The sequence below is a fragment of the Durio zibethinus genome, chromosome 10, assembly GCF_047325235.1.
Source record: "Durio zibethinus cultivar Kanyao isolate XHJ-2024 chromosome 10, ASM4732523v1, whole genome shotgun sequence".
Taxonomy (NCBI): Eukaryota; Viridiplantae; Streptophyta; class Magnoliopsida; order Malvales; family Malvaceae; genus Durio; species Durio zibethinus.
Window position 1 is genome coordinate 4,207,482 of NC_143171.1, and position 23,186 is coordinate 4,230,667.

At 32.9% G+C, this 23,186-nt stretch overlaps 2 protein-coding genes and 1 pseudogene across 3 annotated transcripts; 1 reads left to right on the top strand and 2 right to left on the bottom strand.

Annotated features, from left to right (window-relative positions):
* Window positions 1-122: 122 nt before the first annotated feature.
* On the bottom strand, window positions 123-1,605 carry LOC111292826 (protein PHLOEM PROTEIN 2-LIKE A10 pseudogene; annotated as a pseudogene). The gene has a single exon (XR_016345603.1). The product of XR_016345603.1 is annotated as a protein PHLOEM PROTEIN 2-LIKE A10 pseudogene (transcript).
* An 814-nt stretch (window positions 1,606-2,419) lies between these two features.
* Window positions 2,420-6,551, top strand: LOC111292825 (ACT domain-containing protein ACR1-like). The gene is made up of 8 exons (XM_022885419.2): window positions 2,420-2,776; window positions 3,456-3,587; window positions 3,699-3,744; window positions 4,697-4,811; window positions 4,955-5,022; window positions 5,133-5,777; window positions 5,871-5,975; window positions 6,078-6,551. Exons 2-8 carry the CDS (start codon window positions 3,517-3,519, stop codon window positions 6,453-6,455), a joined length of 1,428 nt encoding a protein of 475 aa, XP_022741154.2. The 5' UTR covers window positions 2,420-2,776; window positions 3,456-3,516; the 3' UTR covers window positions 6,456-6,551.
* A 516-nt stretch (window positions 6,552-7,067) lies between these two features.
* LOC111292823 (uncharacterized) lies at window positions 7,068-10,113 on the bottom strand. Its single transcript, XM_022885418.2, has 3 exons — window positions 9,449-10,113; window positions 8,451-8,638; window positions 7,068-7,937 (listed from the first exon to the last, which is right to left on the bottom strand). The coding sequence occupies exons 1-3, from the start codon at window positions 10,059-10,061 to the stop codon at window positions 7,257-7,259; spliced, it is 1,482 nt and encodes a 493-aa protein (XP_022741153.2). The 5' UTR covers window positions 10,062-10,113; the 3' UTR covers window positions 7,068-7,256.
* Window positions 10,114-23,186: the final 13,073 nt, after the last annotated feature.

Consider the following 23,186-nt stretch of genomic DNA (forward strand, 5'->3'; position numbering starts at 1 on the left):
AGCATCAGCAGTAGAGTTCTAGGCCATAACAGAAGCATAATGCCGAAACTTACTATACAACTGTTGCAGATTACACATTGCCAAAAGCAATATTGAAATTAAATTTCAGGGAGACCAAAAAAGAAACAGAAAGACAAGTATTTTCATTCATTCATGGAAGCAACTTCCTCAATTCTGCTGATATTTATTAAGATTTCAAGATATTCAAGGAGTTGGACACAAAATACAGCTAAGACACAAACAAATAAAGGTGAATCTATAGGTTGCCATGACTTGGTGAAAGGAATTAGGCTGGCACCAAGACACAAACACCACCGAGAATATGCAAGCACAGAGACAGACATATGGTAGCTACAACTGAGGACTTTGCAGTAACATATCTCACTACCTCAAGACCACTGTCAACAACAGCTTCATAAGTAACCTTAACACATTTTTTCATGCCTTGATATGGTATCTCCAGCAAAACCTCAAGGAAAGATCTAACTGTTTCAAATGTAATCCTTCCAGTTACATCAAGAACAAATTTCCTATTGCTTGGCTCTGCTAAAGTTGATGATACTTTGCTAGCCCACCCATCATTCTTAACCTCGTGAAATGAGTTCCTTGCTTCCAGTTCAGTTAACAATGCATCTTCTTGTCTGCACTCAATTGCCAAGGAAGAAGAGGCCGAAGATGAACTCTTACTCGAATTAGAACTTGACAAAACTTGATGAGATGTTTTGACAAGAGTCTCAATTGCACCATTGCAAACAGTAAGCAACACGTTTCTCACTTGTGTTTCATGGTTAGGGTTGGTCAATCCTGCAAAGAATTCATCATAGGTTTTGATATCCTTAGTCTTTTCAAGATACACAGCAACCATAGAACTAACAAACAATTGAATACAATCACCAATCAGCTCTCTACACTTATCACCACACACCACATTCAGCCATCTCGGAAAAGAATTCTTTTCCAAGTTAATCGATTTCGATTCTCCATCAGATTGCCCATCTGAACAAATTGCCATGACCAAATTCCTAGCAAAGCTTCCAACAACAACAGAAGCAAAACCAGCACCAGCTTCAGTAAGAAGCTTACCCATAAGTTGATCCATTGAACTAGAATTGGCGTTTAGGCTGCTACCACTTCTTGCCTCCAATTTATAACCACGTACAATACCCACAGTCAAAGCTTGTGTAACCCTGATTATGGACTGTGAGAATTCATTGGACATCGTGATTTTCGAAACTTGCTTCAAACTATTAGGAATTTGGTCTGATTCTGATTGCACAAAATCTTTCAAATCTTTAGAAACAACTCCAATTGTTTCGGCACACTCAGAGACAGCTTCAGCCATGGAAATCAAAGCTCCTAAAAGCTTTGAGGCTCTGTTTCTCTTTTGAACAATAGCAGGCAGGTGATAAACTCTATAGAAACCATAACTAGTTAAACCAAAAGCCGCCAATAAAACAGCCCACTTCTTCTTCTTCCGGGTAAATTCCAAACCCTTTAAACCCAATTGCAGCCCCATAAATTAATCAAATAAAAATTTCAAAGAAAAACCATAGAAAAAACACCAAGAAAATTCGCTTCAACTGTAGTCTTCCTCTCCTCACATGAAGTCTTCTAGTTGTAGCATTCAATACCCTTTCTTTTGTTTTACTTTTCATGCATTTTACAAGAAAATAAGCCAAATTATTGAATGTCTTTCAATCCATGGACATTACAAGTACAAACAAAGAACATAAAATGAAAAGTGATCAAAATAAAATCAAAGAAACCTACGAAAGATGAACGAGTTATAGAAGGCAATGACGTCAAAGCAGTTGCAGAAAGACAGAGCCGTCTCCTGCAGGGAAAGGACAGATATTATAATTTGTAATATAATTTTGTTGATGTGTGCAAAAATATTGGGAGGAAAAACAGAGAAAGGATAGCAAATGCAGGCATTCATCATCAGTTTTCAAAGTTTCAACGACCACCAGAATATTTAATTAATGCCACCTAATAAAAAAGGCGGGCCTTTGCAATTTTAGTCCATTGCGAGCCGTTTCGGTTACAAATTCTGGGCCTGCATAATGATCAAAACCATGATTCCTCACGTCATCAGTAGATAAGCTTAGCAGACCAGGGAGAGAGAGTCCTATGTTTTTGACACTGCAAAGCCTAAGCCTTTGTCTATTTCAGAAATGGCAAGGAAACACGATGAGATTGAATCCCGAAGAAAAATTCCCAGCCACAATTTTTTAGGAGCCACGTGGTGATCGATGGGAGAGCTGGAGCCGCCGAAACAATGTGATGATACCTGCACCACCTCTTGCGTGGCTAGTCGTCATCCAGAGTCCGGGTCTTCCTACATCTCCTCCTCCTACGTAACCAAGTTAAAAAAATGGCAATTTCTATATAAATTGATTTAATTCACCCTCTTTGGAACACGTTCTAAATTCCTTGGAAACTAAACCCAAAGTCCCAAAGTGAAGAAGATCACTGTTTTTTTCTTGAAGCACTTAACCAGCTTGAAACAAAACAAAAATTTTAGGACTTCAAGGGTTTCCAAATTTGGATAGGAGATTTTTTATTTTTTTATTTTTGGTTGTATTGTGTCTATTGACTCTCCATTTGTTTCGGTTTTGCATCTTAGAGACCGAGAAAAACCTTTCTATCATTGGCAAAAACACAGGGAGGAGCAGGAAAAAGAAAAAGAGCAATTCAACACTATTATTTGGTTTCCATGTTTTGAGAAGAATTTGGGTTCTGCAATTCAAACCCAGTTTTTCCATGCTATAGAAAGGTATGGCGACTAGCTATCAACTTTATCAGCACGTTCAATTTTCTTTTATGTTTTCTTTTTTTTTTTTTTTCCTTCATCTGTTTATATACACTTTTCTTGCTTGAAATTTCGTGTTTGAAAAACACTTGGGTTTTCTTTTTTTAATTGATCTGTTTCTTTTAAACTAATTAATCTTCTGCTTGTAGAAAAATTCAAAGATTATTTTTTTTCTTTCCTTATTTTCTTGCATTTATTCATGCGTTGACAATATCCAGAATTTAAGGTTTTCTCTCTTTTTTTTTTTTTTAATAAGAAGTCCTACTAATCATTTGGTTTTATCTCAATGACCCCAAATCCTAGTTGGATTCAACTAAAATTTTCATTTAATTTTCTTCCTTTTTTTCCTTTTCAACTAGATTTTTCATTTAATTTTCTTTCCTTTTTTCCTTCTCAACAAAGAAACAAGCCAAATCTGCAGAAATTTCCATATCAGCGAAAAACAGTTGTCTTTGCAAAGTCTCTCCTGTTCTATATATTATCCTTAAAAACCAAGCTGGACGCTGCTTGTTTACAATTTCCTCCATTTATACATTGTTTTGGTCACGCACTTTCATTTTTTTATAGTATTTTCCTGAATTTAAAATTCTAGAGTGCTCTATTGTATATATGTTGATGCATTACTTTCATGTTTTCCTATAAGACTTTACTCTCCAAATGAAGCAAACTTGAAAGCTCTATCCCAACATTAAAGATCAAGAAAGATGGAGATTGGTTACCAGCCTTATATTGATCCTGAGTTTGAATCCCTTATTGAACGAATCCATGCTCCCAGGTATATACCGCAAACCGACAAATTAAAACTTATTCATTCTTTCTTTTTTTAATTTGTTTGATAAAATGAAACCTTGAGTGGCTGGTTTAATTCGCTGGTTGGTGTTTGCAGAGTTTGTATCGATAACGATGCATGCCAAGACTGCACGCTTGTTAAGGTTAGATCAAAATATCCTCTATTATTAAGTTTAAAATTAAATTTAATCTATGATAATGTTTATGAAGATGATAAGGCTTTGTTTATGGATATTTTTGTTGGGTCATGATTAGGGTTAACTTCGTGCCCGACGCTTGAATTATATTATATTGAAATGTTTGATTTAATATTTAAATTTTAAAAATTTTTATTATAATATTTGAATTATAAATTAATTAATATAATATTTATTTTTAATAGTTAATATCATTAGTTTATAAATTCATAATTCAAGTCCAATACTTCATTAACTTCAGTTGCCAATCTTTTTGTTTAATATTTTTGGATAATAAAGTGGCACCAAAAGTAAGCTAGAGGTTCAAGATTCCGCCCATAGATGTGTGAAACCCAGGGAAAAGATATATACCATGATCAGAGTTTTAATTAATATTTTTGGAATTAGGCACTATGTCAATTTGTTCTAATCGTAATCAAAGCTCATGAATCCAAATTCCCACTAGTCTCCGTGGAAATTAATAAAATATTACTAGTTGGAAAGTTGGGATTCATGGAGTTAGAAGGCAGAGTTTTCTAGGAACCGAGTGGAGAGCCTTTAGAAATCAAGTTCTAAAGGAAAATTGGAAAAAGGAAAAGATAACTAAGAAGGAAAGGTGTAGAATATGGTTGTGCTTTAACAGTTAGCATTGATTAATTTATTTAGCTTTAGTGTCAGGATTGCACTTTGCACGTTAAAACATGGCATGGCATGGCATCCCAACTGAACTGACGTAATGATCTAGTTCTCAAAAGACCAGTAAAAACCAAGAAAAAGAGAGGCACAGTTTTAGAAGGGTGAAATAAGCTAGTTTGGTCTGTGCAGTTGTTTTGTAACCAGGCTTTTCAATGGGTATACCAATTGAAAAGCAAGAAAATGACCCGATAAACCCTTTTTTTTAACATGTCAACGTTCACAGGTGGACAGTGCAAACAGGCATGGGATTTTGCTAGAGATGGTCCAAGTTTTGACAGATCTTCACCTTGTTATATCCAAATCATACATTTCCTCCGACGGTGGCTGGCTCATGGACGGTAAGTGCCCCATACCTTACCCTTGCATCACTTATTCACTCTTTCCCCTGCTTTTCTTTTCTTGATTTATTATAAAATATCAAAAGAGATTTTTCTGTCCCCTAATTCATGCGGATATTTTCGTTGTGATTGCATGGCTGCAGTGTTCCATGTGACTGACGAGCTAGGGAACAAAATTACTGACGAGACTCTTATTCTCTATATTCAACAGGTTTCTTCTTCTCTAGGTTTCTCTGATATTATCTTACTGTAAAATAACAAATTAGTTTTTTTTAATTAACTTATGGGTTTGCTTTCTAATAAGAAAATGATAATTGACAGGCGCTTTGTGCAACTCGGAGGAGAGGAGGGATTCCAAAGGAATTACAAACATGCCTTAAAAGAGAGGTGAGGCCGTGCCATGTCTCAACAGAGCATACAGCCTTGGAGATGACTGGGAGGGACCAGCCTGGCCTCATGTCAGAGATATCGGCAGCTCTATACGAATTGGGATGCCATGTCACTGCAGCTGTGGCATGGACCCATAATGGCCGCGTGGCCTGCATTATCCATGTAGAAGATGGGCTCAAGGGAGGGCCCATCATGGCATCGGAAAGGCTGGCTCAAGTACAAGAAAAGCTAGAGAGTGTAGTTGAGGCCCATCATGAGAGTGGAGAGCAGAGGAGTGTCCGGTTAACTGCTCCGGCAGCTGGTAGGACACACACAGAGAGGCGGCTCCACCAGTTAATGTATGCCGTTAGAGACTACGAGCAGTGTCAGGGCTGCAATGGCAGCTGCAGGCACTGGAATGGGTGTACGAGGACTCATGTGACGATAGAAACTTGCAGGGAAAAGGGGTACTCAGTGGTGAATGTGAGGAGTAGAGACAGATCCAAGCTATTGTTTGATACGGTTTGTGCCTTAACTGACATGCAATATGTGGTGTTCCATGCAGCAGTTAGCTCAAAGGGTGCCATGGCTGATCAGGTACCTTGACAAGAAGTTCTTGCAAACGGCTCAACATGTTTTCTTTGTTTATAACCGCCTTCATGTTTTGGTTTGACTACGATTTACTTTCAGGAATATTTTATAAGGAGGCAGGACGGCTGCAGTTTGGTTACAGAAAGTGAAAGACGTAAACTTACACAATGTTTGATTGCAGCAATCGAACGAAGAGTCTCCCATGTTAGTTCTTAAAACATGGAGCTTTTTCTTCTGCTTTGATTGTTTAAGTTGTATTTAGTAAAATAGCAGTAGTAGTAATCCTTTTATGGTATTTTGATGCAGGGGTTGAGGCTGGATGTATGTACCAAAAACAAGATGGGATTGCTCTCGGAAGTGACCAGGGTGTTTCGAGAAAATGGGCTATCAATAACCAGGGCGGAAATAGGGACACACGAGGAGAGAGCAATTGGATCTTTCTATGTTACAGATGCTTCAGGGCATGATGCAAATCTGAGGACGGTGGAATTGGTGCGACAAGAGATTGGAGGATCTGCTTTGGTGGTAAACAAGTCCCCCAACGGGACTTCTCGAGCTTCTTCATCTAGCATTAGCAGAACCAGCAGTGGTGAAGCGGAAGAAAGGCCGAGATTTTCATTAGGAAATTTATTATGGTCTCAGCTTGAGCGACTTTCTGGAAATTTGGGTCTCATTAGATCATGAGGAGTTCCTAACTCGGGAACTGCTTTCAAGCTGTACCCATGCCCTTGTCTGTACATAAGTCTGTATAAATGAAATACTAGGCATTTTTTAAGATTATTATTCTCTTCCTAGTCAAAGGCATGGTCATTGTTTAACACTGTTCTTTGAATCTTTCTCCGATTTGTTCTAAACCTTCCTTTTTGCTCGCCTATATGATAGCCTATGCTAAACTTTGACTTGGCAATAAATTAATTAGTTATGCGCAAGGCTGATTAAGTTCGATAAATTTTTAGTCATATTTTTGCTTATAAAAGCCGTTAGATCGATCAGTTCATTTTGCCCGGATTCTCCATTTCTGCCCAATGCTGATTATATTCCACAACTAATTCAATGCAAATGTCCTTGAATTACCTTTAAGCTCACTAAACTTCGTTGTCTCTCGCGTGTGTATGTGTTTTCCTAATAATTCCTTTCAAAAATCTAGAGGCCTAATTACAAAAAGCAACACGATGCTTGTCCATTGCTCTTCAAATATAAAACAGTTTTTCTGGTAAGTTTTGTGTTTTCTACCTGGCACGGCCCTCTTATCTCTACAGCTCCAAACTTTTAGCATGCATTCCTGATCAACAGCAATGACATATATACCTAGATATGGTAGGTGCTGAATTTATTAGACAATTACATGAATATTGCATCAGCATGTAATTATCCAATTTTGACAGGGTTTTATGTACAAAACACATAGTTTCCATAGCCTTAGCTCGTACTGAAGAAGCCATACACAACAATATTCACAGTGTTATAAGCAAGAAGAATCTTGGTTCACATGATCTCTTCGATATCAAGCCAGTCATTTGATTCCTTGGTTTCAGGGTTAGGAGTACTTACCTGTTCAGACCCATAATGTTTATCACCAGCACAGCCAACGTCTTTACCTGAGTCTGTAGAGCTTCTGCCAAGCTGAACCCAATCTCTTGAGTCTTTTGTTGAAGAATCAGAACCAGATGTCACTTTCTTGTAACTTATTGGCACATCGTCATCATCCTCAAGATCACTGAATGAAACATCCTCATCATTTCCAAGAGGGATTGTGGTAGCACCAGTGCCAACTACCTCTGAAGTTTCCTCTTTTAACCAGTCATCAGCATCATCTTCAAATTTCTCAATAGAAATTCCAGAGGAACCAGAAGCCGAATATTGATGTTTGGTCTCCTTCATTGGCCCTTCCTCGATGACAGACTTGTCAACAACCTGCATCTCAGTACTCTGAACTGGGTGCATTTCTTTTTCAATTTCAACAGCTACAGCAGTTGCGGCTATTTCAGTTCCAGATGCCTTGAGTGGCACTGGCGTAGATTGAGTGGCAGAATTTACAGAAATAGACTCTTCACATGGTAAATCAGCCGTTATACTTGAAGTGCCACTTTCAGAATGATCTTTGGCCATCTTTGCCTTAGCTCGGTGCTGTAACGCTTGCATTAACATTGCTCTTGCTTCAACTATCTGCATGCAGGTCATTTAACAGTTAGAAATGCAGAAAGGGAGAGAGGAATAGAGGGTGAAGGAAGCTGAATCACACAGAAAAGCACTAACAATCTTTCCCTTCATTCCATACCAAAATTTTCATTGAAAAGGGTTAAAAACTTTTGGGTAATGTTTTAAGGCAATGATGTGCATAAGTGTGATGAAAATGTTGATAGAAGGAGAAAGAAGAGATCTAAAAAGATGTTAGCAGACAAAGATGACCACAACAAAAAAATGTCAGGCATAATAGCACTCCTTTCTTGTAAGAGAGAATTGGTGAAAATGATGTTCAAGTCTGAAAAAGACATGCACAGAATTAGATGAGCTCTATTTTCCAAATAGCACTAAAACATTTTGTGCATCTAATTACTTTGTTATTATTAATTTTATTCTCATTCTCATACTGAAGTGACTCCTGAAGAACATAATACACATCAGAATCACAAAAATTGAGGGCCAAACCAATGAAAATAAAAAGAACCACGAACTTACTTGGGGAGTGGACAGAAGTTCTGCATCATGTTTATTTAGCCGAGGATGCAGAAGTACAAAATAGATCATCCAAAAGCAACGCTCGCTCATATATCCAGGGCAAAGTTCAATCCTAAGAGCAGCTAATCTTGGGGCAAGACGCTCAACAGCTAAAGCATGTTCTTGTTGAGCATCAGACATGTCAAAATCTGAAATTTCAAAAATATAAGGATAATTGAAATCATACAGATTCATGCCTAAAACATTATACATATATATAGTTATATACACAAATAGATCATTGAACCATTGGTGGAATGGCTCTTATGGCAAAGCAACAATACTGAAATATGCCATTAAATGCAGTTTCATACAAGACACCAAAATATTCAGACAGTTTCTCAAAAGCCAAAAGTTCACAACATGCCTTTTTTTGCCATGTTAAGTCATCTAAATAGAAGAAAAGATATGTGATTTAACCAAGACTTAGTTAACACACACACAAACACACAGAAAGGTCTGACATAAGACCCATGAGTCATGAGCAGTTTTGATAATTGCTTTACCACCAATCAGCCATCAACTCTTCTGAGCACCATAAAGCAGAAAGGACTATTCATACGCCTTTATCTAAGCAAACAAACCTACCTATATTGGGTTTGTCAGCTAAATCTAATAGAGAGATATCAAAATTTATCCGACTGAGAACAAACCACAAAGCATAAAGCAATTGGAAGATCCTTCTTAACAACTAGAAAGGATAAAAACCATAACTTGTTTCATTTTATCATTCCACTTATCTCAAAAGAGTTATATGCTTCTATAACCAATAATCAATTATGCAGTAACCAAAGTCAATCAAATACAATCACCACTTTGAGAAAAGAAATTCAAAATTAAAAAGAAAAACAGACGGGAGAAACAATGAACGAACAAGAATTGAGCTAAAATGCACATTACTATTCTAATTTTTTAATTAAAGCACATTAATCCGCGAAATTAGAAATTAAGTAAATTACCATCAAAATCATCATCATCAGGCACAGGAAAATCGAGCCAAGTTTCTGGATGCATCGCGATATCCCTAACAAAGGCGACCACTTCTTCAGTTAAACCGACAACGTTTCCACTCTCGTATTTTTCAAGACTTTCTTCCTCGGATCCAAACTGAAGAAAATTCGAAGCGATCTTAGTGAACTCAGAGACGGCAATATTGTTAGACAACTTCGAGATTCCAGTCTTGAATTTCCCGCCAATCTCCGATAAATCGCTACGGATTCCCGCTATCAATGCCTCATCGGACAACTCCTCCGCATCATCGGACAGCGGCCGGAGAGATTTTTCCTCCTCCACCGTGTGATCAGGCGGTTGGTCCATTGACGGCGGGGGAGGAGGGGCGAGGAAGGAGGCGACGCCCCAGAATTGGCGGGTTAGGGTTTTGGTGAGCTCGGAGAGGTCTTCTTTGACGCCACGTGGAGAGTTGGGATCCGATGAGGAATGGGAATGGGTGGGAGACAACTGTTTGGGTTGTGGATCGGATTCAAGTTTCGGATTCGGGACGGCATTGGCGTGGCCGTCGTCGTCTTCGTCGAGTTTGAGCGAGTTGACAATGGATCTAGCTAACCACGACATTTTTTTTTTTTCTTTTCGTGTTCTTAAAGTTGTAATGATACTTTGCAGTGTTGGATGAGTTTTGCTAAACATGGATCATATGTGGAGGAAACACTAGCGACAAACTCTACCTTAAAACGAAATCGTTTTGACCTCTTGGCTCTTCCACATTTAAACTCTACCGTAACACACATTTAAATAAAACTTAAACCAAAACTATAATCGAAACGTTGAATAAAAACTGGCATAAAAATTAGTAATATTGATTGGAAAAATTTTATAATTGCAGGATTTATAAAATAAAATCTCATACATTATTAATAAAATTTTCAAATTTCACGAATTTTTATTAAAATATATTTAAAATAATTAATAAATAAAAATAAGTATCATAATATTTTAATTTCCTTTATAAAATTTAAAAATTAATAATTAATAAATAAAACTACATGGATAATATTTTAATCCTCTTTATAAAATTTAAAAACTTCATCTAACAATAATTGAAAAAAAGAACTGACAAATAAATTTGAGCCATCGAAGCCCAAATGAGAATTTATTTTTGGGTTTAGACTAACTGAAATATCCAAAGTCCAAGTCCATATTTCTAATCCAAATTCAGACCCTATTTCCTTCCTGGTTATCTCTTCCAAGAGGAAATTCGACAAAATGAAGGCAAGCGAAGGAAAAAGGCCTGATGAGAACATCAGGTACTAATCAAGAACTGTTTAGAGAACAATATAAGCAACATCCCCTGTGGATCGTGACTAGCAGTGTAACTGGTCTAGGCAGAGAGGAGCTTCTCCTACATATGTGACAACCAAAACTATTGGGATCAAAAGGAGTGGAATTGTAAGTAAATTGATGTGTTGTAAGTTCAGTCTTAAAATTCTATACGAGCATAGAAAACTAATTGAACTAGCTGCATAAAAAATTTTCTCTGGAATCATTTCAATTTTCCCAAAGGAGTCCTGCTTAAAGTCCGACAGGCTTTATGATTTGATTCTGCGCTATTTTGTAGTATATTTTCATGTACATAATCAAAGCTTTATTATTCTTCATGTTTTATAGTTAAAACTTAGATTTTCTTCAATGGCTGGTAACAAGAAAAAATAGGATGGAAAATGGTTATATTCAATGATTTACTTATGATATAAGCTAGCAAGCAAGAAATGTAGCCTTTGCCTAACCAAGGAGAAGAAGAACCTTCCTCTTCCAATCAAACGCTATTAAAGTAATTTAATCCCTCATCTAAAGCAGCTAGCATTGTTTTCCAGCACTTTTTTTCTCAGTCTTGACTGAGTATTGTCTAAGAACAAGAGGCGCAGTCCCTCCAGTCCAAGTCTTCACCTTTCAGTCTTTTATTAACAAAGCTTGCAAATCAATCAATCTTCTTGTTGTAGATCTTCCACTCTTGAATAAGTCTAAAGATTATTGGCATCACGACCACTTCATGTTGATAAAGATGGTTCCAAGGACGTTATTTATAGAAGTACATCCCTTATGCCTATAGTTGAATATTGGCACCAAATGAAAAACTGAAAACTTCAAGGAAATGGCTTCAAGATATGTTCAGAAAAAACTTTCCTTTAGACTTATTTGCCCCCAACATTTCTTGGGATGCAACAAGGGTTGTTCAACTAATCTACAAGATACAATAAAATATTATTTGAATTTACATTGCATTAGCGAAATTCAAATCACTAATCACCTTTTAAGAGACATGCAAATGTCCAGTCTTAGACTAATTTACTACAGCAAAACAAAATTTAAAAGACTTGTTTTCTTTTGAGAGTAAGAGGAAGAAGAATTTGGGAGAGTTTCTGCACATATTTTCAACACTAAACAACATACTACAAATGACTTTTAGCCATCTCTATTCATAGAGAATAATCCTAAAGGTTGTGTCCTTTAATTAACTTGTGTCATTTTAATGAATAACATGTTTTTATAACTTAAAAGATACCTTTATGAATAATTATGAATATAATTATTCATCTTTCTTATAGTAAAAGATTACCTATGAATTAGCAAGTCTTGTTCCAATATAAACTATTTCAAAAAATCACACTTTTGGGTCGAACAGAATAGTGATATTTGATTGCCCTTCATGAATATTTGAATACCTTGGTGATTTTCTATCTAATATCCTGAAACTGTGAGTGGGCATTCAAATGCCCTATGAGAATGTTCGAATACCGGCATTCGAATACTCTTAACTAAACTTCACTTTTTCAGCTCAATTTTAATTCCAAACCTTTGTTTTAAGTTTTCCTAAACTTTGATTTCTCAATCCCTTAATTAAGTTTCATACTTAACTAAACACCTTTCACTGTATTGAAAATATTTCCGACACATTCTTTGGTCCTAGTATGAACTCTGCCAACTGGTTTCAGCAGTTAGGTGTTCACTGGCATACTAATCTCTCATAAAACTTGGGTTATTGTTGTTAGGCCAAAAGGTCTCAATCTAATCATATCAACGGAAGCGAAATCAACCAATTAATCAATCACACAAAATATAACAATTTAACATGGTTCGGTTCAACTAACCTAAGTCTGCGGATGAAAAACAATGTTTCACTAGTTGTACAGAATTACAAATATACATCAAAACGTATCAACCACTCAACAATCAATAGCCATAAACCTTTTCAATCTTCTCTACTCTCATAGAGTATTCTCAACCCAAACAAACATATATCTATGTGCACTCTTTCAACACAACCAAAAATATACTTATATGCACTCATACATCATACTTTTGTGGACCCTCTCAGTCTCCTCTACTCCATTCACAAACAAACATACACACTTATAAGATCTAAATCTCCAATAGTTTCATGGACAGTCTATCTCATAAAACTTTACAACACTCTTACATCTTTTTTTCATATCTAATCTTATAAAGACTTTACCTCTTTATAACCATACAAACTTGTCTATTAAGAATCTATTTCTTTTTAGAAATTTTCTTTTGCAAATCAAACTTGCCTATTAAGAATCCTTTTTTTTCTTAGAGTTTTTCTTCTGCAAGTTTTCTTATCCATCAAATAATATCTAACAATCCCAAATAAATCTCCTATGATTTTTGAGTCATTATTCCCAACAATCTCCACCTTAACTCACATTTCATCAAATCATCTATCTTCATGCTAGACAAGCTTGGCTCCACCTACAATGAAAGTCTCACAATCCTCTTTTCTTGTGTGTCTTCACTCTTCATGCAAACCAATCTTCAAAATACAAACTTGAACTTCTTCCTTGAATAAAGCTCCTCTAAGCTTACATCTTCCTCTGTTTCAAACCATGCTCTGATACAACCTATTAAGTAAAAAAGCCTCAATCAAATCATATCAGCGGAAGCAAAATTAAACAATCAATCAATCACATAAAAGACCATAATTAAATATGGTTCGATCCAACTGACCTATATCCACGGATAAAAAATAAGATCCACTAGTTATAAAGAATTACAAACATACATCAAAACGTATCAACTACTCAACAATTAATACTCATAAACTCTCTCAAACTCCTCAGTCTTATAAAATATTTTCAACCCAAATAAACACATATCCATGTGCACCCTTTTAATACAATCAAATATATATCCATATGCACCCATTCATTATACCTATATGAACCTTCTCAGTCTCCTCTAGTCCACTCACAAATAAATATATACACACATAAGATGTAAATCTTCAGTAGTCTTATAGGGTATCTATCTCATAAAATTTTACAACTCTTTTATATCTTTTTTATTATACCTAACCCTATAGAGACTTCACATATTTATAATTATACAAACTTGCCTATTAAAAATTTATTTCCTTTTAGAATTCTTCTTTTGTAAGTCAAACTTACATATTAAGAATTTATTTTCTCTTAGAATTTTTCTTCTGCAAGTCTTCTTGTCCATAAAGAAATATCTGGCCAATCCCAAATAAATCTCTTATGGAATTTGAGTAATTATTCCCAACAATCTCTATCTTGACTCAAATTTCATCAAATCATCTGTCTTCATGCTAGACAAGCTTGGCTCCACCTACAATGAAAGCCTCACAATCATCTTCTCTTGTGTGTCTTCACTTTTCATGCAAACAAATCTTTAAAATACGAACTCGAACTTCTTCTTTGAATAGAGCTCATTTAAGCTTACCTCTTTTTATGTCTAAAACCATGCTTTGATACCATTTGTTAGGCCAAAAGGCCTCAATCCAATCACACCAACGAAAACGAAATTAAATAATCAATCAATCACATAAGAGATCACAATTAAACGTGATTTGATCCGACTGACCTACGTTCACGGATGAAAAATAAGGTTCACTAGTTGTAGAGAATTACAAACATACATTAAATCTTCGTTAGTTTTATAGAGTATTCTCAACCCAAATAAACACATATCCATGTACACCCTGTTAATACAATTAAATATATACCCATATGCACCCATACATCATACCTATGTAGACCCTCTTAATCTCTTTTAGTCTATTTACAAATAAACATTCACACCCATTAGACATAAATCTTCAGTAGTCTTATAGGGTATCTATCTTATAAAACTCTATAACTCATTTATATCTTTTTCTCATACTTAACCCTATAGAGACTTCACATATTTATAACTATACAAAGTTACCTATTAAGAATTTTTTTCTTTTTAAATTTTTTTTTTGCAAGTCAAACTTGTATATTAAAAATCTATTTTCTCTTAGAATTTTTCTTCTACAAGTCTTTTTGTTCATCAAAAAATATCTAGTTAATCTCAAACAAATCTTTTATGGGATTTAAGTCATTATTTCTAACAATCTCCACCTCGACTCAAATTTCATCAAATCATCTATCTTTATACTAGACAAGCTGGGCTTCACCTACAATGAAAGTTTCACAATCATTTTCTCTTATGTGTCTTCACACTTCACGCCCTTCAAAACACGAACTCGAACTTCTTCCTTTAATGAAACTCCTCTAAACTTACCTCTTCCCATGCTCTGATACCACTTGTTAGGTCAAAAGGTCTCAATCCAATCACACCAGCAAAAATGAAATCAAATAATCAATTAATTACATAAGAGACAATAATTTAACGTATTTTGATCTAACTGACCTACGTCCAAGGATGAGAGATAAGATCCACTAGTTGTAGAAAATTATAAACATACATCAAAATGCATTAACCACTCAATAATCAATACCCATAGACTCTCTCAATCTCTTTTAGTCCCAAGAAGTATTCTCAATCCAAACAAATATATACCCATGTGCATTTTTTTAACACAACCAAACATATATCCAGATGCACCCATACATCATTCCTATGTGCAAGCTTTTAACATAATCAAACACATACTTATATGCACCCATACATCATATTCCTTTCGACATAACCAAATACATACCTATATGCACTTATACATTATACCTATATAGACCATCTCAGTCTCTTTTAGTCTACTCATAAATAAATATACACACTTATAAGACGTAAATCTCTAGTAGTCTAACGGGGTGTTTATTTCATAAAATTCTACAACCCTTTTACATATTTTTCTCATACCTAACCCTATAGAGACTTCACATATTTATGACCATAAAATTTGCCTATTAAGAATCTATTTCATTTTAGAATTCTTCTTCTGCAAGTCAAACTTACCTATTAAGAATCTCTTTTTTTTTTTAGAATTTTTCTTTTGCAAATCAAACTTGTCTATTAAGAATCCATTTTCTCTTAGAATTTTTTTCTATAAGTCTTTTTATCCATCAACAAATATCTAGCTAATCTTAAATAAATCTCTTATGAGATTTGAGTCATTACACACAGGGATTTAGGTTTTTAGTGACATTTTTTTTAACGTTTAGTGGTGTTTATAAACGCCACTAAAAGATTTATGGCGTTTGTAAAAAATGTCACTCGGAGTGCCGACTATACACGTTGCCATTTTAACGGTGATGATCGAAATACTACTGTAGATACGTGTATGTTTTTCACCTAATTATAAGGTAGATTTTCCATCATCGCCTCTATAATAGTATTTCGATCGAAATACTTATTCTTCAAACTATGCTTATAATCTTTCCATTTCTTTCATAATACTTAAGCACAAATGAAGTTGATATTTCAAGTACAAATCTTGACTATAATAATACAATAAGAAAAGTTTGAATAAGTAAACAAAATGTAAAATAAAATTTTTTTTATATATAATTAATTATACTAATACCTCAATAAAGTTTAAAGCATCGACCTTAACTTCTTCTGAAACTTTATGCTATGTTTCATAATAAATTGGCAATTTCATTCCATTATAGGCTAGCATGCCTAAAAATTCAGCCAACAGTTGAGCCTCTTCACCAATTGTTACCTATCAGAGTTTGCTGACACTACAATACGTTCGTTAGGAGGTAGTGCAAACAATTCTTTCAAAGTTATCTGACTTCTGGTCTTTCGTTGACCATTGTTATCAACTGTAATAAATAAAAAATAAATTTGTAAAATCGTAATACTTTTATCATTATACTCGAATTCTAAAATTGAGGTATATCATACCTATATTCAAATTTAAAGCATAATCAATTGATGGGGTACTATCTAAACCTAGACCTTCCTATTGTCAGATTCAATATCAGTTAAAGGATTAGAAGTGACAGAGTTAGATTTGATAGTACGTTCATTTTTCTCTAAAAAATTCAATCCATAGCCAATATCTATAAGTACTATAGACGATTTTGAACTAATATCCCTTATATATTTTCTTTTCAACCTACTCCTTTATATTGTAGCTTACCTACATCATAAAAGTGAATATAGAAAAGATATTAGTTTAGAACATATATAAAGACATTGAAAAGTTAAGAAATCAAAACCTATGATATATAAATAACATATCGATTTAATTAAATCAAAAGATAATGTATGATTTAGAATACATAATTATACAATAGAGAATGTGACATTAATTGCATATAATCATTTACTATATTATGTCTTAAACACTCGAACTATAAATCATAGATGCACCATTTTATGGTTCATAAATGTCTTCAGTAACATCTTCACAGACCCACTGAGCATAGGTACTGGAGATATTTTCATCCCAAGTTTTGTTCAACAAAAGGATAACATTCAATTCCATGTTTAACATTATCTCTGGTATCTAACCCCATATCAAATAAGTCTCTAAGTGTGTTTCAAAGAACAACAAACTAACCCAATTCTTTGGGATCTTTAGAGTAAAATACTTATTTGACTTGAGATGAAAAAACATAAGGTTCATCTATGAGTTGTTGCCTAGTGTGAATTAATCGAGAAAAATTTATAAGTGTAAATCCATACTGATTTTTTTTAATACCTCTCGTACTATTCACATCAGCCCAATCACACCGAAATAAGATAACTTTCCACTTACCATAATAATCCAACTCAATGATGTCATCAATCATGCCATAATAGTTAATATTTCCCTCTAAAGGGTTTGTGTCCCTAGCACTAGCATAGCTAGTAGTTGATGAAGTCACAATAATTCTTAAATTTTTTGTACTTCTAAATCTTTCACGAGATTTAGTGTGAAATTTAAATCTATTGATGATGAAACCTTTGTATCATTTCACAATCCGGTTTAGACCGTGTGAAAGACACTTTACCTCTTCACTAACAAGCCTTCCACTCCAAACCTATAAAAATGGAATAAATATATATATGTTATTAATGTTAGTTATACCATAAGCATTCTATGTAGAGTTCTCATAATGGGAAGTATGGCATTACTTATAGTTGCTCCAACCATTAATGAAAGTTTTCAGTGAATTACTTATCAAGCTCTTGAGGGTTTGATCGTCGATAATGTGCAGGATCTCTCAAATTATTTATATACTCATTATAAAACATCATGATAAAGTATTAACAATAAAAAAATAATAAATTATAATTAATGTAATGAATAATTTCTTTGCTAAAAAACTTCGTGCAAAATGGTTCAATTGAGTCATGATGAAAAAGAATATGTCGATGTGCTTGTGCCCAAAATTTATCATCTAACTCCACCAATTCAGCTTTGCCTATTGGTTATCCAAAACTTTGAAAAAGATAATTATAGGCAGAGTCTGTATGCTGCATACCAACATTTCTCGATGGTCTATTAAATCTCGTTTCAACATCTTTCAAATAATAAGAATAAAATGTCATACACTCTTCTGCTAAATATCCTTTAGCAATAGAACCTTTTAGATAGCGTTTGTTGCGATAATAAGACTTTGACCTCTCTAAAAACCTATAGCATAAAATATTAGTAATATGTTATTTTAAGTAGAATGGCTTGATCATAAATAAAAATGTAATCAATTTATTAACAAATAATACCTTTCAATATGATACTTTCATCGATAATAAACTGGTCCATCGACTTTTGCTTCATATGGAAGGTGAATAACCAAATGTATCATAATAGTGAAGAAGTTTGGAGAGAAGATCTTCTCTAAATTGCAAAAAATCTTGAAGTTTATCAAGCTCCTCCATATTCATACATTTTTTACATAGAGATTTAAATATATTACTCAATTCAATTACCACAGAAGTGACTTGCTTTGACATTGATGAACATAAAGCAATTGAAAGTAAATCTTGCATTAAAATGTGATAATCATGTGACTTCAATGAAGAAATTTTTTGCTTTTTCAGATTTACACATCTCAATATATTTTATGCATAGCCATCGAAACTTTGACATTTATCAAAACCTTATAAAACACATCTTTTTCAGCTTTAGAAATTAAAAAAAAAATAGCAGACAATTAATATTTGCCATTATGATGCAACTTCGGATGACATTCTAGGTGAATCTTCATATCAACTACGTCAAGCTAACTCTTTAAGTCATCATTGGATCTTCTATTCATATTGAAAATTATCTCAATAAAATTTTTGCAAATATTTTTCTCTATGTACATCAAATCAAGATTATGGCGTAATAAATTATATTTTCAATAAGGTAACTCGAAAAAGATACTTCTTTTTTTTCATAACTTAGACTCATTGGAGTTATATACTTTATCATCTTTTTCATCACTTTAAACATCAAGATCACTAACTTCAGTATGAGTATCACCAATTTGCATAATACGAGACCAAACACCTTCAAAGATGTCCTTTATTTTTTTTAATGGAGTTATTTTTTCATAAGTGAAATTGATATATTTTAACTTTGACAAGATATTAAACCCATTAATAAGTAAAGACGATCTCTTCAACTCTTCAGTTTCATCAAATAGATATTTTTGAAATCTAAATCAATGATTATCATCTAACTAATCAACAATGTCTTATATAACAGAACTTTTTACCATTAGGTAACCACGTCGAACATGTCTGTATAACACAACATGAACAAGCATAACGACCTTTTGTACTCAAACCAGATAAATTCGCACAAGTAAAAAAGTAATTGATAATCCATAATAAAGCTGCACGCATATTGAAATTCTCTTCTTTTGATGCATCATAGGTCTCAACTCCTTTCCATAATTACTTTAACTCTTTAATAAGAGGTTGTAAGTAGATGTCTATATCATTACTCGAACATTTTTTCTCAGAAATTATCATATATAATATAAATGATTGTTAATTCATAGCAATCCAGATAGTAAATTGTAAGGAATCAATAAAACTGGTCAAATACTATAAAAAGTACTCATCATTTTGAACGGGTTAAATCCATCAGATGCTAGTCCGAGCATAATATTTTGAGGATCAGATGCAAAGTCTGAAAACTTAAAATGAAATGATTTTTATGCCAAAGAATCTGCAGGATGCCTCAATGATCCATCATCCATCTATTTCTCATGATACCACCTCATTGAATATGTAGTTTTGAAAGACATGAAGAGTTGTTGAAGTCTTGGTATTAATGAAAAATAGCATAAAACCTTAACAGGCTTGTTTTTGACACATACCTCATCATCATTCTTATTTAACCTTTCATCGAAGTTTTTGTCCACCCAACGAGAAATACCACACAAATGACAAGATTTTTTTATTTTTTCTATCCCTCTAATACAATATACAATCATTGGGACAACTATGAATTTTCTCATATCTGAAACCTAAATTCTTGATCATCTTTTTTTATTCCTTACAAGATTCAAAAAATTTTGCAAAAAAAAATAGAAAGATAACCTTAAATGCTTCGATCCCTCAAAAAGTTCTTCATTCATATCTTCAAGTAACTTATAAAACTTTTATGCTTTTTCTCTAGGTTGTTGGTCATACACACCTATCCCAGGTTCACCAAATTCATGCATTTCAACATTGGACTGATTCAATCTTTCATTTTAGGGAGAAAGATTATGAAAATATTGGTTATGAATGTTAAAAGCATCTCGTAACATGCCTTCAATGTCATCTGCTATAAAAAGATCATGTTGGTATTGAGTAGCCCTTAAAGTTGAAGAAACTCTAGTGGAAGACCTTGACGGTACAGACTCTCTATAAAAATACCAATTAACATATCCCAAAAGAAATCTAATACAAATTAAATGTTTAAAAATAACTTGACACATTTGTCACTCGATATTAGCACACTTCACACATGGGTATAATATCATATTATCTTCACTTGTATTTGTAAATGCAAAATTAAAAAAATTTTCCATTCTATCTCTGTACTCTTAACTTAATCTTGACTTTTGCATTGAACTCTTATCCATTTAGTGCTTGCTACATTATCAGACCAAATGTATATAAATAATTTATATGAAAACGAACATGTACAATACTTAAGTTTAATATATTTTAAACAAAAGATAATAACAAGACTAGTACTTATACAAAACGAAAACTCTTTATTGTAAAGTAATTTATCAGTTACCAAATATTACGAATGTTAAAACTTTACTGCTAACGTAGATAGTATCCAAGAATATTTGCAGTTAGCGTTCAAATAAGGTGAAATAAAGTGGGTTTTGGAGAAAATTATTTACACCAAAAAGAAAATCGTGAATTGCAAAAGCTGAAGAAATAGTCGAATGAAGTAAAAGCTAAAGTAAATAAGTAATGAATAGTTAAAATAGGGTTCTAAAAGACAATGCTCTAATACTAAAAGCTAAAGGAAAGGGAAAGTAAATTATACTTGGTCTGGAAAAAGAAATAGTATAATAATGAAGATGAAGCTTGAAGTTGGTGATTGGATGCGCTAAGTTTGGAAGATTTTTAATAGACCAAATTATGGAAGGCGTTTACTAAGAAAAACACCCATAATAATTCCCTCATAAATAATTTTTGAACATATTATAGGCGCCTTCAACAGAGTTATGAAAGAATTGTTTAAGATTATTAAAGGTGTTTACACTATAAAAATGTCTTCACTAATTTTATCTAAATTTTTTGTGTATTTATTAAAGGTATTTTTTACATAATACGTTTTCAATAACTCCCTCATTTTTATCTTACAATATCAATGAAGATGATTTTTTATAAAAAAAACACATTCAATAATCTCATACTAAAGATTATTTAGGATTATTAAAGGCGTCTTCTATTAAAAACGCCTTTAATATTACATAACTTAAATTTTAAGGGGTTATTAAAGGCTTTTTATTCCAGAAAAATGCCTTGACTAATTCGTTTTATTTTTTGAAGTAATTTATTTAAGGCATATTCTAGTGCAAAATACCTTCAATATTTCATTGCTTAAATTTTAAAATGGATGGTGAAGGCATTTATTGTAGAAAAATGCCTTTACTAAATGCTTTTATTTTATTTTAAGTACAAATACATTGAATAATTTCCAATTAAAATTATTGGTATTATTAACGGCATCTTTAAGTGAAAAATGCATTCAATAATCGAGAACTTAAAATTTTTTACTGTTGGTGAAGGCATTTATTCTAGAAAAGCGCCCTCACTAAGTATATTTCATTATGTACATAATTATTAAAGGTGTTTCTAATAACAATTGCCTTTAATAATTTTTTTAAAAAAAAATTTGGATTATTAAAGGTGTATTTTACTGGAAAACGTCTTCAATATACCATTACGGTTATAGAAGGCGTTTATTCCAGAAAAATACCTTTAATAATTTCCCTCTAAAAAATTTTGAGATTATTAAAGGCATCTTCTACTGATAAATGCCTTCAATAATTTCTTTTAAATTATCTACATAAATATTAAAGGCGTTTCTTGATAACAAATGCCTTCAATAATTTCTTTTTAAAATTTGTTAGGATTATTAAAGGTGTCTTTTACTGTAAAACACCTTTAATATACCGTTACACTAATTTTAACATGGTTATTGAAGGCGTATATTTAAGAAAAATGCATTTAATAATTTCTTTTAAATTTTGTAGATAATTAGTGAAGGTGTTTGCAGATAACAACCGCCTTCAATAATTTACTTTAAAAAATTTTTAAAATTCTTAAAGGTGTCTTCTACTGGAAAATGCTTTCAATATACCATTACAATTATAGAAGAAGTTTATTCCAGAAAAATACTTTTAATAATTCCTTGAACTTAGTACATAATTACTGAAGGTTTTTGTTAATAACAAACGCCTTTAATAATTTTTTTTAAATTATCTTTATAAATATTGAAGACGTTTCTTGATAATAAATGCCTTTAATAATTTCCTTCTAAAATTTGTTTGGATTATTAAATGCGTCTTCTACTATAACACACCTTCAATAAACCATCACACAAATTTCAATACGATTATTAAAAGGGTATATTCAAGAAAAATGTATTTAATAATTCTTTTTAAATTTTATAAATAATTAGTGAAGGTGTTTGCAGATAACAACCACCTTCAATAATTTCTTTTAAAAAAAATTTGGGATTATTAAAGGCATCTTTTATTATAAAATGCTTTCAATAATTTGTTATAAACTTTTAAAGTTTATAATTATTAAAGGCGTTTTTTACATAATACGCCATTAATAATTCCCTCCATCCTTATCATGAGGATATTAATGAATGCGATTTTCTATTCGAAACACCTTTAATAATTTTTAAGAATTATCAAAGGCATTTTTTGAGGATAAACACCTTTAATAATTTCGTTGAAAAATTATTTTTTGGATTACTAAAAGCGTCTTTTTGTAAAAAATACCTTCAATAATAATTTTTATATTCATTTTCTTGCCTTAAAC

What these genes read in the sequence shown, in the direction of transcription:
- LOC111292825 (XM_022885419.2), top strand. Translation starts at nt 3,517, where the DNA reads ATGGAGATTGGTTACCAGCCTTATATTGATCCTGAGTTTGAATCCCTT. An exon ending in AAGACTGCACGCTTGTTAAG is followed by an intron (nt 3,745 to 4,696) that starts GTTAGATCAAAA and finishes CAACGTTCACAG; the next exon opens with GTGGACAGTGCAAACAGGCA. An exon ending in AGGGTGCCATGGCTGATCAG is followed by an intron (nt 5,778 to 5,870) that starts GTACCTTGACAA and finishes ATTTACTTTCAG; the next exon opens with GAATATTTTATAAGGAGGCA.
- LOC111292823 (XM_022885418.2), bottom strand. Translation starts at nt 10,061, where the DNA reads ATGTCGTGGTTAGCTAGATCCATTGTCAACTCGCTCAAACTCGACGAA. An exon ending in TGATGATGATGATTTTGATG is followed by an intron (nt 8,639 to 9,448) that starts GTAATTTACTTA and finishes TTGAAATTTCAG; the next exon opens with ATTTTGACATGTCTGATGCT. An exon ending in AACTTCTGTCCACTCCCCAA is followed by an intron (nt 7,938 to 8,450) that starts GTAAGTTCGTGG and finishes ACCTGCATGCAG; the next exon opens with ATAGTTGAAGCAAGAGCAAT.